Here is a 20,474-nt window from a genome sequence, read left to right as displayed (position 1 = left end):
CTAGCTCAGGCAAGCATGAAAGTTGTCATTGATGAATAAATGAAGATATGCTTATTGTCATGGAAACACCCACAAATTCCAATCTGAGCATTCAGAAATAGTGAAGCTCCCTTGCCTCAGTATCTAATTTTCTTCATATCCATAAATTCAAATTCAAAGCCATTCCATACAGCTTTCTGCTGGTCACACTGATTAGAGAACATCACATCTCTGTCAGATGAGAGTGAAAACATAATTGAATGCAGAATATCTGCTACACAGAATCAGGTCAAGAACTTCCTGACGAAACACCCTGAGCTTTGCTTGATGGAAGGGAAGCGTGCTAGTGATATTCCACACATCAGCAGCAGAGTTGCTGACATTTTCTGACAGAAAAGCAAATATTATAAACCAGAAATAAAGTGGTGGCTTTTTCAAAGTGGTGATTTGCAGTTACTGTCAAACTGCCAAATAACATGAAAAACATGCTGAATGCTGGACAAAACACTGAGTTTACAATAAGCCAAATGGTAAATATATACTAAATATATACTATATTAAACTGCAACTTTGCCAAAGAAGAAATGTGCCATAAGAAACTCTTTGTGCTCATATATTTAATGAATGTTATATTAATAATGAAAATAATGTAGGATATGTTGTGTGCCAAGTTGTATATGTTAATGCTGTTTATCACTGGTCAGCCAAGTAGTCACTGAGTAAAAAGCTAATGTTGGTAAATTATCCACACTTTCCCCCCACACAGTGACATGAGTTCATGCTCAGCATCCTTAGAGTTTTTGTAGATTCTAACTTTAGAACATTTCAGGAAGGAAGAGCCAGATTGGCCCCATAGGTATCCTCTAGGCAAAAATGAGCAGTGGGACTTTGTTGACCCCGTTTATCCCACTGAAACACACAGTAGTATTAATATGTTTTTGTGCAAGTACAAGTACAAAGTTATTGAGTAAAAAGCACTACTTAAATATTTACTGGCAGGAGATTTGCAACGTTAAATAGCAGCCAATAACAGCAACCAAAAGATGCATTCATTTGTAGTTATGTAACAGTGTTGCTATTCTCAGTCTTGTATAGAGTCAATTTCCCCCTTTTCTTCCATTTGTGTTTCCTGTAGTCTTCAAATATGTATCAGTTATTCCATCAAGAAGATTTTCTCATTAATTACTAGCCACTGCTCCTGTGATAGAGTGCTATTTTTCCCCACCCTCTCTTAATAGATTTTTTAATTTGCTATTAATAGTGTTTTTTAAAAATGCAGCTCTTGCACCATGTTGCAATGTCATTGTTCAGCCCTAACTATTCAAACAGCATTAACAAAAAACAATTTATGGCAGACCTGTTGAGGTGAACAGAATGTGCAGGTGTACCCAATGATGTGACCACTCAGTCACTTATCTAACACATAACATAACTGGTTTGTTTCAGGCATTATTGTGCTTGAATTTTATGATCTACCTTCCCTTATTCACATGATCATGGTTGTTAAGGTTTTTGTGAATGTGATGGGATTCTAAACTTGTGTCTGAAATAAGACTGTAGCTTTTGTCGTTTTTAATTATTACTGTATACTGGAGCAAGAATACCAAGAAACATTTCTTAGAAGTGTCCTTGTCACTCAGAGGCAGTGAGGGCCAGTCTGCTGTGTGACAGAACAGGGTATAATTATTAATCACTCTGACCATATATCTTGACCATCAGTTGCTGCTACATTGTCTCTTGACATTTTGCAGTAAGTTTTCAGATTTCTCAGACAAAGCTCATATGTGATCATTGCCTCAACTATTTTTCTTCCACTTTTTCCTAATATTCCTTAAAGCCAACAGTGTTACAGCAATTACGTGTTGGAGTTCTGGGTGCAGCCATGCAACAAGAAGAAACGTTTGACTGATTAGGCCTATATGTAGCCTACCCCTCGGTCTCCTCCTCTACGCCTTTCTCTCTCTGCCATTGGCTCGCACGATCCAGGCTCCGGGATGATGATGCCTAGGAAAAGGGGTAAACTCGGAGCGCACGTCTCCCCTGCCGCGCACACACTCACAGCAAAAGTGAAGTGAAGATGCCTCTTCTCTTCCAACCAAGAGTCCACCCCGAAAGCCATTCAGTACTCCCTCTTCTCCTGACAGATCGCCACACTGTCCCCGTCCCTGGCATCCTGGAGGAACTTGCGCTGCCGGGGCTCGTCCAGCTCGGATGAGGCGAGAGGAGGCACCAGAGATCCGGAGCACCGTCATCCCTATAGCGTATCCGTGGAAAGCTACCCGTCGGTATGGGTGCGCTGACCAAAGGACCTTACCCCTCCATAACGGCCCTCCTGCTTCTTGTTTATTGCACAGCACCCGTGATCCCAAAAGGTAAGAGCTGTCCGTGTGTATGCATGCCTACTTTGTGGATCACTGGGTCTTAAACGCGTTTTTCCCGGCTTGTACAACAAAAAAAAAGCATTCTTCTTGTGCCATCCTCGTGGTTACGCACCACTTGTCGCATTTCTATGGTGTTTGCGTATTGATATTTTTTAATGTTTGCAAATACAGCAATGTGCACATTCATTTTTCAACGTGGGTTTTTGATCCATCCTCGGACTTTATGTCACTATTCGAGCTTTCTCTCTCTCTCCCCACGCGCAGCTGAGCCTCTGATATCGATTCATCAAGCCACAGCTCACACTGTCAAGTTCTCACACTGTTTATCTTTTTCATATCCCCCTAAAATCGATGTTAATTGTCCCCTTTTCACTCAGTTCTCACAGTCTTTAATGGATACATCATCGTGCCCGCGCTGCATTTAGAAGTAGGCTTTATTACGGGCACGCCTGTGCAACAGGCATGTCACCGCGTTTTTCTCTGGGAGTTACAGGACTGATTCTATGGACGCCTGTCTTCATATTAAAACGGTACAATCCCTGATATTATGAACTGGATGCACTCAGGCAAAAATACGGGACTGTGGCAGGCTGTTTGTTAAGAGCGTCTATGTTGAATTCAAGCATAAAATAAGAGAAATGTTCAGCCACTGACGCACTTAAAACGATTCTTGAAAGGGCAGGAGGGGTGTGTTGCAGTGGACTGCCACACTCTTTTGAAGAACAATTTGATAATTTGTTAAACACCTTGTACCCATGTGGTTTACAAAAACATTGCATAGTCTGTTAATTAAAAAAAAAAAAAGCAAGTGAATGTGGGGTATCTGTGCCGGGTGGGGGGGCAAGTTGAGGAATAGGCACGTGTCCCAGTTTGATGTTGTAGTTCCCACCTTTTCAATGAAAAGAAGGAAAAAAGTAAAATAAGCAGAATTGGATTCTGAAGCCATTAAGACAAAAAAAAAAAGTGTATTCCTCTGTCTTGGTGACCAGTGATATTTGATGCAGGTTTTTCTGTCGCTGAGGTTTCAATGAGCTGAAGCTGCTGCATTGAAAGTCACCCGTTTGAATCTAATATTACAACTGCAGCACACAACTCCATCTCAATATGTTTCCATTTCAGTTGTCTGACTGTGTCCATGTTGATCTTGTGACTTGAGAAATTGTGCATTGTTATCTCACAGCTCTTCAGGCTACCTATGTTAATGCCTGCAGCACAGAGAAGATTCCTCAGATTGTTCTTAATGTAGGTTATAGGTGCGTGTGTACAGTGATGGTATTTGAATCTGATGTGATATTACTGTTTGTGCTTTTTGGAACCATGCAATCTGAACTGACTGTGTGGCAGCCCATGGAGCTGAACCGAATGCAGTAATAGATTGAGGTCACAGCATCACAGCTCCATTGCCCACCACAGTCACTGAACATGTGTGTGTAAAGTCCCCCGGATGGGCTCTGTATTATGTTTTTTGTTTGTTTGTGTGTTTACTGTGATGAAACTGTGAGCTAAATACCAGTCGTGAAGGCGTTGGAGAGTCTAACATGGAGCTTGCATACGTGACATTTTGTTTTAAGTTTATTTTTATGACAATAGAGAATAGATAGAGAAATTATTTACAAAACAATAAATGACCAAATGCATATTTACAACACATCTGTGCATTTAAGCCAGTGCCTCACAACCTTTTTTCCTTGTGACTCTTAAAATGGAGAAATGTCTTGTTACAGTCTCTGTCATCTCAGGTTGAATATTATTTATGAACAATAATGAGTTAAAGGGACACTCAAATAATTGCCCTTTCAATTCAATTGCCCTGCAAAATGTTTGTGTTAAATTTACACTTTGGCACAAATGCAGAGTTTGAAACTGAGAAACCTCAATGCTCAGAAGCTCTCACATTTGCCAAGCTGAAATCAGAGAATGTTTGGTATTTTTGCTTAAAAACCTGTTGAAATGATCAGTTGAAAATCAAAGCAGTTGCTGAGTCGATTTACCAATAGATTAGGTTTTAGCACTTGATGCAGCTACATGAAAAGGTCATTAAATGCGTCTGTGGTGTCTGCAGGAATCAAAGTGACATTTTGTTCTGTCTCCCAACTCCTCATGCACAGCAGCAGCACCTTCCATGTTGCCATTTCTCTGCACGTCACATCAGTCTCAAAGGCCGTAAATGTAACGACAGGTGTGACACGGACATTTCTCCACAAGGTTGACTCTATGAACCAAACAGCAGCGAACGCAGCGGTCCGGCCGCAGCGGGACCTGACAGTGCTAGCTTGCACTCTGCAAGATTTAAGCTTTTATGGATCAATAGAGAAGTTTGCAGGCCCCGTTGGCTGGGGAAGAGACTCAGGCGAGGAATCACGAAGGAGGGCTCCTCCTGTGTAACACGACTGTGAGGAAGCATGGTGTGGCCCAGGGGGAAAGTTAAAGAGGTGTTTCAGTTGTGTCGCACAACACTGGACATGAAACACAAGATACAGCCTCCTGAGCAGCAATGTTAGATGTAACTTCCTCATAGATCAAGTGTGCCATTACTATGTATTCATCTCCTAATGACGCCCTGCTTAAAGATGCAAAATCTGAGTTCACTGATATGTAATATCCCCTATAACCTGGCTTCTGATAAGGCTCTTGTTGATTTCATTTGACATGCAGGCGTGTTTATTTGGGACTTGATGATTAATTTATGTGTTGCGTGATTTAGCAAGAGTGAGAGTGTGTAGAGCAAGAAAAATAATGGAGAAGGGGATTATCTAATATTTAACTGAGGATTGCTGAAGTCACCTGGTTCATTTACTTGTAATTCCGTATCCTCTGCTGTAAGTTTTCCTAATGCTATATATCATCACATGAATATGTCATGAGATTAGATTCTGAGGCTGTTTGCCTTGCTGGAAAGAGTCAGAGTGCACACGTGCCTGCTGTCTAACATTAGCAGTAGACAGCATCCTCCAGCTTCACAGATGCACAATTGTGTCAAGTCTCGCTGAAATAACCATCACCACATGGCATGTGATGCTGTGTCTCTCCGTTCTCTGACGCTGCACCCTCATTTGGCATGTGGATTCATCAATTCTGTGCAGGGTTTAGTTCACCCATGACCTTGCGCTGCAGATTGTACCACTTTGTTCTTGTTCTTCAGGTTGGGCAAAAGAAAAAAAAAACAAGTACAAAGGATGCACCAAACTGCAGTTACTTTTGTTTTGTAGGAAAAGAAAAAAAAAAAACCTCAAGGTTTTTTCCTTTTTTTATTTTGCTGTGTACAGGACTTTCATGAAAACAGACAAAGGTCAAATCTGTTATTTTGCCTCAGAGAAAGTAAAGGGGCTCTTATATTTTCCCTGCCGATCCTGGAATGAATCATCATAGTCAGGCTGCCGTCGGTGACAATGTGCGCAGTTCAATGCCCAGATTTACATTTAAATGAAACCAAATGGCTGTACATTCAGAAATGATATACAGTAATGATGATGGTAATAAAAGCAAGTCCCCTTTCATATTGGACCAGCTCCTACCTGAGATTGGGGACTTTGCAGGTACAGTTGATGAGTTATGTCTTTGCTATGTCAAGACTATTACCTTCACATTTCAGTGAGGGTATTCATCAATGTGCTGCCTAAGAGGCTTAATGTAGTCAGCAATCAGCCCTGCAACTCATTGAGTTCTCCTGACTGCTGTGTGGCTAAATGCTACTTCAGGACATTTAACTTTGTCCAACTACAGTATGTCATCTTTACCTGTGGGTAAAGACCCTGGCATATTTGAGGTGTCTAGTAGCATAATTCCAAACATTTGTTGGAAGGATCATCCGGGAATGTCATACTCCTAAACCTGAAAAACAACGGTAAGCAAGTATGAGATTGACACTCAGAAATAACACAATAAAAAGTCAGAAATAACAATTCATATTGTCATAATTATGTGAGCAACAAGACAAACATTAAAGCTGCACCAATCAATATTTTTAAAATAGCTATTGTATCAAATTACTATATGAAATATGCAAGGTGTTATTCATTGTGATGAATCAACAGGAAATTATCACCTAACCCATCAGCTCTATGCAGAATTTTAGCTTTTTTCTTTTAGCTCATTATTTTGGTCTCACACTTGCAACGAAACTGTTTTGGTTCAGCCTATTTTTCAGCAGCAGTAGGCAGCTACTCTTAGTGGAAACATAAAGAATAACCTACTGTTACTACCTGCCTAGCACCAAACAGCAGACAGATACTGTTAGTAACTAGCTAGTGAAAATAAGGAAACCATTAGCAGCTAAAGAGCCAGATGTTTGTGTTGATGAAAACCAAAAACAGCTAACATTGGACATTGGACTTAGACTTGTTGGATAGCCAAAAACAAATGCAAATGAATATGCAGCTGTTTGCTAATATGTTAGCTATGAAAGCGTTAGCGTTGATTTGCTGTTTTTTTCATTTTATGTAAGTGCAAATTAAGTACAAGCTGGTCACAGTCGTCTTTAACAGATGGAGTTTGCTCAGAGTCAGGACAACTGTGACATGAGGTTACATTCTCTTGCAATGTTAGTGAGAGGATGTTGACTTAAGATTTTTGTTGTCAAATACATTTAAAGATGTAAGCTTCAGGTCTAATATTGTAATGGGTACATTTCATTACAATATCCTAGAATATTTTTCTGACATTTGACAGACCTAACAAGAGTGAATTGAGAAAATAATCTCCAGATTAATCGATTATGAAAATAGTTCTTGGTTGTGGCCCAACAGAGGTGCATGCAGAAGACAAGATATTTAAATCCTCAATTTCAACACAGCCGCTGAATTTGTAATGACACTGCAATAATTTCAAACAGCACCAAACTGACATTTTAATGATGATGATGATGTTCCTTTGCCCTCCGTCAGCCTCAACTTTGCCATTTTCTGAGAGTCAGTGACCTGTTCTGATTGTTATTTAGAATTCTTCAGAAAATGCTAGAGTCACGATGGCCTAATCTGTCCTGGATGAACACTGTAACGTCCTTTCTGCTTAATCTGAGGAGATGGCAATCAGGACAGGGTGAGAAGGCCCACTCAGTCACAGTGCTAAATCATGTAAGAAAGCTGCAGATACCCTTCATCCATCTCAGTCAGGAGATTCAATCAGCTGTGTTCTTAGAGGCACATGTCTTCATTCCACAGTCTTGTCTAGACGGTGGCCAAGTAGATTTCTTTTTAAATATTGCAGTCTTTGTATGAGTCCTGAGTGGTACATGTGGACACAGCTTTTTTCTTCTTTTTTTGAGTTTTTTGTTTTTCAGCAGTTGTGAAGAAATTCCCTAAGGGAGAAAAACACTTGGGATTTAAATGTGGTAGGCAGATGATTCACTGTACTGTATAATGATGACAAAGATTTACAACAGGGTACACTGCCTTTTTAAAAAGAGCTAGAGACAAGTTAGATCATTGAGGTTTACAGATAACAAACTGTATTTATTTCATATTTATTCTTTTTAGACACCTAGCTGATATTTTCACACAAACTAAAAACAACGACTTGTTTATTTTTGCATTGTGTGTGCAAGTGTGGGTGTAGCTTATAGACTGCATAATATATATTGTACATTTTCATGGAATATTCATACATCCTAAATAATAGATAATAACTGTAGAATTAGAAATATATAAGTAACAGCTAAGTAAAAAAAAGATCTCTCTCTAAACGGATGATAACTTCTTTTCACAGCCACCTTCACCCACATGCATAATAGTAATAAATCGATATACAAAACTGTGCTTAAATATTAATAGCTATTAAGTGAACAATTTCATTTCTGTAATCACTGAAATCCTCACATGTACTCTAAACACATATTTATTGCTACAAACTGTAATTAATCACACTTCTACTGTGGAGCAATTACTCTCAAGGACTAGCACAAGTAGAACATGGTCTTTATGAAAAAGCAGCACTAATGTGTGTTTTTTTATGGTAATTTGGTTTTTGCTGCAGAGCAAATGCTGGAATTACATTGGTGCAGTATATACTCCAAATTTAGAGGTGTCAGGTTGCACAGGCTCCATGAACTTCTTCATATCTGTGTTTACAGATGGTGTGCACCAGATGAGCTTTTTACAAGGCTGCTTTATGATAGCATTCTATTTAGCAAACCTCCAAGCAGCCATAAGGCCTCTTGGGGAATGTGTGTGCGACTGCGCCCGTGCACACACACACACACACACACAGTAATTAGGAAACCCAAACACAGTCCTGTGTAAATTTTATACATTCTACATTGCTGGTCATATTTGATAGCATCTGGGTGTGAGCTTCTATAGAATCAGAGTCAAGTGAAAGGCGAGGCCTCATCTCTTATCAAGTCAAAGAGAATTCAATATTGTTATTGAAAAACATGTCCTGTTGATGTATGGGTCATGGCTGAAATCTATGTCAGCCGATCTCAAGTAAATGGCCTTTTGAATGACTGGTGTTTCTAAGTGAATCTCATAGTCTATTCACTGGAACCAAGGTAAGGGAGTGCCATTATTTCATATATTGCACGGTGTCAAAGCAGTTTTTGGTTTTTATTTGTTATGCTAGTGGTATATGGTGACTCCATGGATATCATTGTTAGTGAGTTCAGTCCAGACTAAAATATCTCACCAGCTATCGATGGGTTGCTTTGAAATTTTGTACAGACATTTCTGGTCGTGAGAGTATAAATCCTACCAACTTTGGTGATCCTCTGATTTTACCTTACCCCAGCAGACGACAGTTACAACCTGTGAAATACCTCATCACCTACTAGATACAGATATTCATGTTTTCAGAATATGTATTCTAATGACTATAGTGATCTTCTGACTTTTCATTTAGTGCCAGCATAAGTTTGACATTTGTGGTTTTGAGTGAAATGTCTTAACAACTATGGGATGGATTGCTGTGAAGTTTGGTACAGACATTCATGTTTCTTGTAAGATGATCTGTGATAAATTATCATGAATTTAGTTCCATCATCGGATCATAATTTCAGCATTTAGATTATGACCAAATTCCTGCAAAACTAATAATATGAAATGTATATATAAAAAACAAAAACAAACAAAAAAAAACAACTAAACAATTAGCAGCTTTAATTAATTTTGATAGAAAATGTGGACATGCTAACACACTAAACTATGGTAACTACTATGGTAACATAGTACATTATACCTGGTTAGCATCAGCATGTCAGCATTGTTATTGTGAGCACTGAGTACTGATTTTAGCATTTAGCTCAAAGCACCATTGTGTACAAAGTACATCCTCACATAGCTGCTAGCATGGCTGTAGTGTCTTAGTCTTGTACAGTATCTGTGTTTCTTTTTTTTATATTTTCTTTACTAAGCAACACTTGATATGAGCATTTGCAGGTCTTTAGCTACTGAGTTTTTACATTAAAGTTAATATATGGAGTCATATGGAGCAAATCAGAGAGCACAGAGAGTGAAGGACAAGATCTTATTTAGGTAAGAAAGCAGTCAGAATGGTAAGTCAGCAATGTGAGCTGGCTCAGGTGAAAGGCCAGAAGTTGCAGAAAATCCTCTCCAATACATAGATCACAGGTATTTCTCTCAGACGCTTGATGTATGGCCTTTGATATGCCAACCCCTGATGGTTCTCTGCTGTTGCTGTACCCACTCTCATGGCCTTGGGTCAGCTGTTCAAACATGTCCTCTGTTGATCCATGGTGCAGCAGCAGGCCTACCGGGACAGAACAGAGCTGCAGGACAAGTCGTGATGAATGGACTGCCGAGCGCCAGTCTCAGCTCCCTGTGTCCTGTCCTGCTTGGAGGACCTCTCGGTCTCGCTGTTGGGCACATGTTAGTCATTGGACCACACTGTTTGTGACCATTGGTTGACGTGCAGAGGTGCTGTAGAAAAGGCCAGAAAAAGGGTTTAATAGTTGGTTTTAATCTATATAGATGTTACTGGTAAATGTATGGTGATTGGTTAATAATAACCTTGCTGTTGAGTTAGTCAGCAGTTTACCGTCAATATGATTGATGCGACTACGACAACAGTGTGAAAAAAATCATTTATTTTCTTCTGAAATGTACTTACATTGAGGTTTGTTAAATCTCGAATTCATTTTCATAGCATGCAGTGTTTTTTTCTAGTTAAGACACAAAGGTATCTCAGTTATACTCTAGTGTTTACTGCTGCAGTCCTAATAAAATCAGAATAACCAAGAACCAGTCATGCAGTTTTTTGTTCTTGCAAATACTGTACTATAAATAAGACGTGCTGCTTTTTGATGCCTAAGCTTAAGGGAGCAAATGTTGAGAATATACAATGACAAACTAACCATTAACATGTTTAACTGAAGACAAGTAAGTGGAGTTAGCAGTCTTTTCTTGCCATCAGTTTGAATCTATCTGTAGGCTAGTCAGCTACAGAATACTTTGTCATCATTTATGAATTGTGCATTACACTGTGTCTATACAGGAAGGTTAGGTAGCACACCTGGCTACAGGAGCTGTGTAGCTCAAACGTCTGAAGTATGCCTAATAGTTGGGTCAGACTGAAACAGATCACACTAAGGGGGAACACGAAAAACGAATGGAGTCTGATTAAACCAGACTAAAAGGCAGAAGTGTGAAAACTTCTCTCTCTCTCTCTCTCTCTCTCTCTCTCTCTCTCTTTTTTTTTTTTTTTTTTTTTTTTTTTTTGGTATTGGAGCTAAGTCACATATGAATCACACAACAAAGCAAACAACCTGAGAACATACCAAGAGGCTGATATGAAAATAGAATGATAACAATGTAAATAACTGAAAGCTTAACTACAAACTAAACTACTGCCAAAACTAGGACAAAACTGTAATTCTAAATAAACCTCTGCCTGTGAATTAGACATACTGTGTCAGTTAGATTTGATATTGTAAAGAATAGAGTATGTGTATAAAGAGGGAACATATGTACAGATGTGTAATTAACAGATGATGACGATGATAACAATAGACAAAAATTGTCCGATTATAGAAATAACTGATCATTTATTTATAAGCTGAGCTTCAATGAGTATCAAGTGTTTAACATAGCACATATTTACATTTGTAAATGTTTATGTGGAAAAAAAAGAAAGCTAAAATAGATTTAAGCATTCACCATGCACTGGACCCTATTACAGCTTCCTTGAACCTGTGTTAGTATGATGTGCAAAGACTGCCATAAAAAATATACAACTCAAACCTTAAAAACATGGGATCTCTATAATATGAGAGCAGCTTGGCAATCTGATGATGTCATGTGATGATCTGAAAAACTTAATGTCCAAATTTATTGTAGAGGTCTTGCAGTCCAAAAAATAGTCAATTCGTTTTATTTTAGACAGACCAGCAGGAGGAGAAGTTAAGAAGTGGTAAGTAAAGAATAATCCTTATGAACCATTTGTAAACTTTACTGACCCTCATGGTGAAGAGGTAAATGATAAAACATATGCTGTATAGACCTACTTGTACCAGCAAGTTCAAGAAGAACAGGGGAGCTCGGTGTCACCTTGTCTTCATGGTGTTTCATCTTGCTGCATTTGCACTTTTTCAGTGCCGCAGGCTCACACACTCTTTACCAGTGGGTTGATGTTCAGAGATGGCTGGAATAATCAGACATTGATATTACATGGTGTCTAAATGGTAAATGGACTGTACTTATATAGCGCTTTTCTAGTCCAATCAACTACTTAAAACGTGTCACACTACACGTGTCACACTACATTCAACCAGACATTCATACACATAACACATTGGGGGCGATAACACGTGTTCCCCCACAGAGACACAACCACAGACAGACCAATAAGTAACCATTGACTTGGATCATTTTTTAGAGGTTTGTGTTCTTTAGTTGGAAATATTCTTCTCTGCACACATTAAAAAGGAACAAATCACTATGTGCCTTTTTTTACATCTTCAGCAGTTATTTTGAGAAATTGTTTTCCTTGAGTGTGCTGAGAGTGGAAAAAAGCTCAAATTAGCTTCCTCTAACATCACACTTTATTAAAATATTCACCTGCAAATATATTTTATCATTTTGAGATTCAGATGCAGCATGAAGACACCTGACACATTAAGCAGCTTTGGAATTTCCAATCTGGTCTGCAAATAATGACTCGACTTACTCAGTCTGATTTAAGCTAAAATATTGCTAACAAAACAGTATTTGTCACACATGGATTAGCCCACACAGTAAAGCCTCAGAGTGAGCTCCACAGCTTTGACAGACATCCTGACCTGAACTTTGCTCTGGATCGACATTCTGATAAGAAAAGTTTATCACTTTTCAGTTTGGAATTTCAGTTCAACTTTTAATTTTACATTACGGCAGTGTCACATCATTTCCTCTGTGTACATGTCTTCTGATGGGGCCAGAGACAGTGTTAGACCAAACAAGTAAGCTTAGAACAAGGAAATCTGATTGCAGAAAGACAGCAGCACAGACTTGACCAATCACAGCACCAGCTGTAGAGAAACAAATATTATGTCAACATAATATTATAATATTTGCGTACTTTATGCATGTGGACATATGGAACTGTTGCAAACTAAATTAATGTTGGAACATCAGTAAGCAGATAAAAGTTGCAGATATTTAAGACTAAAACACAGTTTTATCAAATGGTAACTGAGTAATTGAACTGACTCATCTTCACAGTGTGGGGATCTTTTATGATTGTTGTCATGACTCCTACTCCGAAGAAGGCTCAAAGGCTTACTGAAGTCATCGCATTTCAAATTGCACACGAAGGGGCCTTGATTGCTCAAAATATTTTTGGTAAATTAATTCTTGATTTAAAGGAAGTAATGTATTCCAGATAATTAGTGGAGCTTAATCACATTTTTGATTTGATGAAATATCCGCTCAGGTGATGAGACAACACAGTGTGATGAGCATCATGACTTGACAGAGCGGATCAACGATGTTGATGATATTTTTCATACTATAGGAGTCCTTCACTGTTTTGTACTGTTAACAGTTGTCTTATTTTAAAAGCGCTGCATGTGCTAGATCACACACACACCAAATCAACACACATCATTAACACAAGTACTCTCAGACATATTGTATATGTGCAGTAACATGAACAAATGAGATCATTGATTAAACTTATTGTTTCAGTGTAGGTGACAAAGGTACTTAGGTCCCGAATGAGAACTTTGACTTCCTGTCATACATTTACTCCTTGAAAACATAGGAAATTGTTCTTCAATAGAGACCTCATCTTTCATAGGTAGGCTGGACTTTTTAACCAGTAAAATGATCATATATTTAAAATCCTGGCCCTTCACACCCTTTATCAAATAATAATAATAATAATACTCTGCCAACATCTTATTGCTTGGAATATTCCTCTCTCTCTCAAAATCCTGTTTAAATCAAATTCATCAAATTGAGGAAGTAAAGGAATGATAAATTGGTTTCTGAGCAGCATCTTCATGAGAAGTGTATGACGGAGGTATAAAACAAGCCAGAATGACTGCAAACATGACTTACATGAGAAGCTGTTTTTGTGCAAAAGTAATGGGTAGAAAATGCTCAATATCCCAACCTCCCTGCATAAGTAGCTGTTAGCATGTAGCGATCTGGCCAGAGCCCTAAATTTTTTAAGGTGGTGGATATTTTACACTTGGTGAGCAAGAAGAGTCCAAGATGATGAACATTCTGGGCGTCCATGCACATCAAAAACTTCTGGAAACATTCAACACATTGAACAAATCATTTGAAATGATCGACGACTATAAGAATGAGAGCAGAAATGGTCTCCACTGATAAAGTTCAGCAAATTTTGTATGAAAATTTGAACTGGAAATAATAAACCGGAAAAAAATTGTGCACAATATTATTTCAGGTTATTACAGGTTATTTGCTTTTTTTTACAACTTCAGCTTTTTCATACAGATTTTGGCAATAACATGCTTAGAAATCTGTCTTTGTTTTTAAAAGAAGCAAAGTTCATCCTCCAAAAAGTAGTGGTGGAACATTTTAATTGAAGGGAAACAAACCTTTTGGTAAAATATATTTAATCACAGTGTTTGGTTTATAAATGATATGGTGAATGATTGTGGGCAACTCATGAGCTATAATCAGTTTATTGAAGCATGCAGTATGGTGGTGCTTTTTTCCCTTTGCCCATACAACCAACTGATCTCTGTTTTACAAACTGCCTGGAAATAAATAAATAAATAAATAGTGGTATGATTAAGATGTTAGTTTGCCAGTCTATTGTTTTATCTTCATTTATCTTCTGTGTAGAGACACATTATATATATTAAAATGGGAAAATGCATTTAATTATTTTGAAGTTTTTGGGTTAATAAATAAAACAACTGTGGATACACTTATGAGATATTTCCAATCAGAAATTATTTCTAGTTTATTTATTTATTTATATATTGGTTACAAGGAAAATGCTGAAAATTTGGGGCATTACTGAGTCAAACGAGTGCCATTTTTGTTTAGTGGAATCAGACTCAAAGATTCACTTGTTTTAGTTCTGCCATATAGTGTGTGCCTTCTACAGGGAGGTTCCAAAGATGCGTTTGAAAAGCTGAGGTTCCAGCCAAACTTTTTTCTCTGTTGTCAATGCATTAGCTAAGATTAACAGGATTTTTGTCAAAGTTTGAGAGTGTGCACATTAAAACAGCAATGTGTTGTTAAATACAAACCTTTTGAGATGCTGCATATACTGCCTGCATTCAGGTTTTGTTAGTAAGGAATATTTTTTTATACACACGCTAAGTCATATATAAGGTGTGTAGAACAGACAGATTTTAAATTGTTTGAATGAGCTCTGCTAACTGTCTCCCCCTGCCACCACTATACATTATAATATACATTATTCTATCAAACATACATTAAGACATTAAACCACTAAACTTCTCAATATATCACTGTGCCCTTTAATTCTACATTTGTTGCTGATAAATGCTAGAGTTGCCAGTGCCGAGTGCCAACATGTTGGGTGTAGGGATGCACCGATACCGATACCAGTATTGGGTATCGGGTCCGATACCCTGTTCCTGTACTCGTACTCGTAAAAGTGTTCCAATACCACAGCCCGATACCACTATACAGCAGCATGACATTCACTCGGGCGGTCAGGTGCTAAGTGAGAGCACGGAGGAGCAATGTCGGCGGTGTGGAGGTATTTCAAAGTGGATGATGGTGACTAAAGTAAAGCGGACTGCAAATTATGCTCTGATAAAACATCTAAAAAACCAACACGACGCCGAGTTCAAAGAGTTTGCTAATAATGGCAAACAGCAACAACCAACTTTGCAGCAAACTCTGGAGAAGAGGGAGAAGATGTTAAGAGACAACCTGCGCGCAGTGAAAATAACAGAGGCTCTTACCCAGTACATTGCTCTTGATGACCAGCCGTTGTTGGTTGTTGATAATATGGGATTTAGACGTCTTCTCAGCGTACTGGAGCCGAGGTATGAGATCCCTAGCCAACGCCACATCACTGACACAGTGTTGCCAAAGCTACACAACTTTGTGAAGAGGCACATCCGCAGCCAGTTGCAAGACATTTCAGCCCTCAGCTTCACCACTGATATTTGGACGAGCAGCGTTAGCCCGGTGTCCCTCATCAGTTTAACTGCACAGCAGATTGACGAGGATTTTACTCCACGAAGAGTCATTCTGCATGCAAAATAGTTTAGGGGTTCGCACACCAGCCAAGCCATCGCAGGTGTGTTTGATGACATGCTTCAGACATGGGGGGGTCCCTAAAAGTTCTGTTCATGTTGTGCTACGTGATAATGTGAAAAACATGATCGAAGCTATGAGTGACGCTGGACTCCTGAGCCTGCCGTGTGTCGCACACACCCTCCAGCTGGCTGTTAATGAGGGACAGAGGAGCGTGGCTGAAATAGTTGGACATTTTAAACATTTCGCCTTAGCCTACTCCTGCCTTGAAGATATTCTGTTTGTTAAAAAAAGATGCAGTTGAATGCGAAAATGTCAATAACAGTACTTTAACAGTACTTCTATTTGAGTAAAATGTGTGGCAGTGCCATATATGATGGAATGTTCAAATGTCAGTCACAGCAATTTCTTACAGCCAGAGAGTGAAACAATATCTGATGAAAATAAAACACGTTTTCAAGTAAATGTAGTAAGTGTAATGGCATTAATAAGTACTTGTATCTATACTCGGTATCGGCAAGTACTCAGATCCAAGTATCTGTATCATATTGGTTTGAAAAAAAGTGGTATCGGAGCATCCCTAGTTGGGTGTATTATTTGAATGTCACATAAAAATTGATCTCTCCCACAAGTTCCTTATTTTTTAGATACTTAAAGTGTCCATATATTAGCTAAATTTAGCTTGCTGTTGTCACAGTTACAATAGTCTGCAAGAGCAGTAACTTGCTTCAAGATGCTTCAAGAAATATATTTTTTTACACATGTACACATTTTTACACAAGAAATGAAGGTAATGCTTCCAGAGAAGGAATTAGAACAAGAAAAATAAGAACTGTTAATTTTAAAAAAGAATGGCACCACTGTGAGATAGAGCTCAGTCGTCTCACCGTGGTGTCATTGTTTTATGGTCACTACACACAAGCATTATAGTAAATTAGACAGTGGCATATTGATGCTTGAAAATGCTACACATGAATTTTTTATATTTCAGAAAGCTCTCCACTTTGCTTTCTTCCTCAAAGGCACCTTCTCTGCCTGCTTTCTGTTTTTGACAGTTTGTTCATTCACAAGCCGCACGATGTTTCTCGTATAACATTGCTCACTGCAAGTATCAACCGGGATTGACAAATGATCAGAACTAGCCCCTCAGCAGTCGTGGCCACTGTGAAATGAAGGGTAATATGAAAATACATTTAAAGCTTGTCACCATGGCTGAGACATCAGGCATTAGTTTCCAGCATGTGGTGAACGGTTCTGGCATATTTCAAGATAGACTTCTGGACAGGAACATGAGGTAGCTACAGTATGTTTTGATGATAGCAGACAGCTGCTGCTATCTCCTCTGAGTTTTGTAGCTGGAAGTTGATGAATCACCTGCCATGTGTTCTTCCTCCAACCTTTAACTGGTTGTTCACAACTGTTTTTTTTTTTTTTTGGTTTTTGCCTTATTGGTGACTAATGCACTTGTATTATATTAAACCTTCTTTCCCATCACGGGCTTTGATGGGGAAAACAATGGGCTATTTCACTGGTTTTCTGTTGACTTAACGGGTCCTGACAGCTTGGCTTGTGACCTGGTAAAGCATTTAGAATATGAATATTGCATTGTACTGCGCTGTGCTTTGTCTTGGCGGGTAGTAGCTGTGGAACTCCTAAGTTCCTGGTGTGCCTAAGGCATCCTCCTACTGCCTTGTTTTCATGCTTGAAATTTCCTCTTTTGAAACTCATTTTGGCTTTTGATACAATCTCAGAGTTGTTCAGGGTCAGCACCACTGTGCATTACTCAACCCTCCCATGTAAACCAACATGTATTCATCTCAGCCTTGTGGGTCATGTTGCATCTTTACTGATTTGCTGTGGCTTGTGCCCACACAGCTTCCCAGGAAAGTGGTTCTTTTGTTGTTGTTTGTCTTTCTAAGCTGCATTAATGTTAGTCTGAATTAATAGCAGTTATGAAACAATGTGGCATGCACTGTATCACTTGCCTGAAGCTGCTGCTTGTTTGGGAACATCTTATGTCAGCTGCTGGTGTCTGTATGATTCAGCATGTCTCGTCCTACAGTTTATGACATAAAATGCCATCCAGATGAATGTTGTCTGAGGATATTTCTTTTCTAACTGGGTGATCAGAAGTGACTAGCATTCAGTCATGATGGCAGCTGATGCTTTCCTGTCTTCCTGTAAGTACAAGTAGTGTTTTACAAAGAGATTCCAGGACTAGCTAGTAGTGAGTGCAGTATAACTTTTTATGGTGCAACTAACAGCTAGAGCTAACTGTCTTCACTGCAACACTATACCTCATGTTTATACTGCCATCATTATGAGAACTCTGGTTGAAAAAGTGAAGGAAATATACAACACAAAATAATACATACATTTGCTTGATATTTGCTCCATTTATATACTGACATTTGCACTGTCTAAGACACATAGGTTATAAACATGTATGGTATAACATGATAACATGTATATACTGTAAAAAAAAATGTTTATAAACATTTTTAACTGCAATTTTATTAAAAGTTACAACATAATATTGTTTAGCAGGGTTGTTTTCTGTTTTATCCACTTGCAAATCATATTTGGTAAAATCATGTGGAAAAAAAGTGTTAATTTACATGCCAGTCAAAAAAAACAGGGCAAAACTGTAGATGATATGCACACCAAAATATCTGTATTTTTAATCAATGTTTAACCTTAAATTTACATCACTTTGCCACATTTATATATGCCAAAATTATCATTATTTTCTGTTATTTGAAAAGAAAAAAAACATTCAGTTAACTCTAATAACTTAAAACTAAATTTAATAATATTAACTTAATTACAAATAATTACTTTTAAACATTGCTGTAATATGATACAATACTGTTAATATGAAATAAATCATCTTAAAGTCATAAGTACGTTATGACTTTCTATCAATAAACACATATTTTACAGACTAAAACATGTCTCACAAGCTCCGCCTCTTTAGTGCAAGAGGTGACAGCCGGGAGCGGTCAGCTGACAACACACAGCAATCACTTTTCAATAATAAACAACTGGTTGAAAGCAAAGCTCCATTTTGTGAACACATGGGGCATTTTTATATTGTGGCCATCCAAAATGATATTGTAATCAGGGGTGCAACGATACCACTTTTTTTCAAACCGATATGATACCGATACTTGGATCTGAGTACTTGCCGATACCGAGTACCGATACGAGTACTTATTAATGGCATTACACTTCGTACATTTACTTGAAAACGTGTTTTATTTTCATCAGATATTGTTTCACTCTCTGGCTGTAAGAAATTGCTGTGACTGACATTTGAACATTCCATCATATATGGCACTGCCACACATTTTACTCAAATAGAAGTACTGTTAAAATACTGCTAAAATGATTAACAGTGACATGAAACAAAAATAACAAAGTTTTGCATTTAATGGTTGTTGTTTTGTACTTTTTATATATTGATAATAATTGATTAAACCAATCCATTTTCAAAACACATTTATGAGCTTAGTTAACTCCATTCAAAATTGTCTCTAGAGCCCTGTGGTCATGTCAAATGACTGACGTAAGAGTAATTTCATGCTTGCCATAAGTAACAAGACTTTCCCTTGGGATACACACTGAGATAAGAGTCATCTCTTTTTGTCAACCCCTCTATGCTCAGGGCATTTGAAATCCATATTTGCTCTGCAAGCCAGAGATCTCCTGCAAAGTAACAGAAATCACCTCCCAACACTAAAAAGCTTTTAACATCACCCACTAGCAGGTCAAGGATACACCCTGCCATTAGTGTGAGTGTGGACATGGAGCCGGAGTTTGGGAGAGTAACATTTCAGTGTGATTAATAGGCTATAGCACTTATTTATTAACTGCTCAATGATGTTTTACGGTAATATGAATTTTGAATAAAGCCTTATTAATGCAAAATTATTGATTGGAACTGACAAATCCATCAAACAAATAGAAGCATTTAGCTTGAAGAAACTCAGTGAGATATTTTCAGTCTGAATTTGTTGAGTTTAAAAAATGGAATATGTGGTGGAGAAATATCAGGAAATAAAACCCCGCTCTCAAATGTCACTACAGATTTTTTTTTTAGATAAGTCCCAGCATTCATGGTGAGGTCGTGTCAGTCGATAGATGCTTGCTGTATATGCAGACTGGGTGGAATAAATTGAAGTAGTCCATCACTATGTTAAATCCTTGAGTAATAAGTAGCCCTTGGGGCTGTATGGAAAGCAGAATGGTAATTGCAAACAAAAAGGTTTCGAAAACCATTTCTAGACATTTTGTTGCACTTCACTGGTATCTGAAATATTCCTTATTTAGTTCTGCCTCTATATTTGTCACAGGGGAGGACAGGAATAGAGAAACACATGTCTCTCATTCAAGAGAAGTGAAAAGGCACAAGTGAAAAATAATAAGACAAACATCCAGACAAGAATTAAGAGGCATAATGGATTAC

The 20,474-nt window shown here is 38.2% G+C and overlaps 1 protein-coding gene across 2 annotated transcripts in view; it reads left to right on the top strand.

Moving 5' to 3' along the window:
• Positions 1 to 1,992: 1,992 nt before the first annotated feature.
• The window catches only part of unc5db (unc-5 netrin receptor Db), a 182,911-nt gene continuing 164,429 nt past the window's right edge, over positions 1,993 to 20,474 (top strand). For both annotated transcript variants that reach the window (XM_018669410.2, XM_018669409.2), the window contains exon 1: positions 1,993 to 2,351. In XM_018669410.2, coding sequence (XP_018524926.1) covers positions 2,267 to 2,351 — 85 coding nt within the window. In that variant the 5' untranslated portion in view covers positions 1,993 to 2,266. The remainder of the gene's footprint in view (positions 2,352 to 20,474) is intronic.

The sequence above is a fragment of the Lates calcarifer genome, linkage group LG13 (genome assembly GCF_001640805.2).
Source record: "Lates calcarifer isolate ASB-BC8 linkage group LG13, TLL_Latcal_v3, whole genome shotgun sequence".
NCBI lineage: Eukaryota > Metazoa > Chordata > Actinopteri > Centropomidae > Lates > Lates calcarifer.
This window is presented reverse-complemented; position numbering and strand designations above follow the sequence as displayed.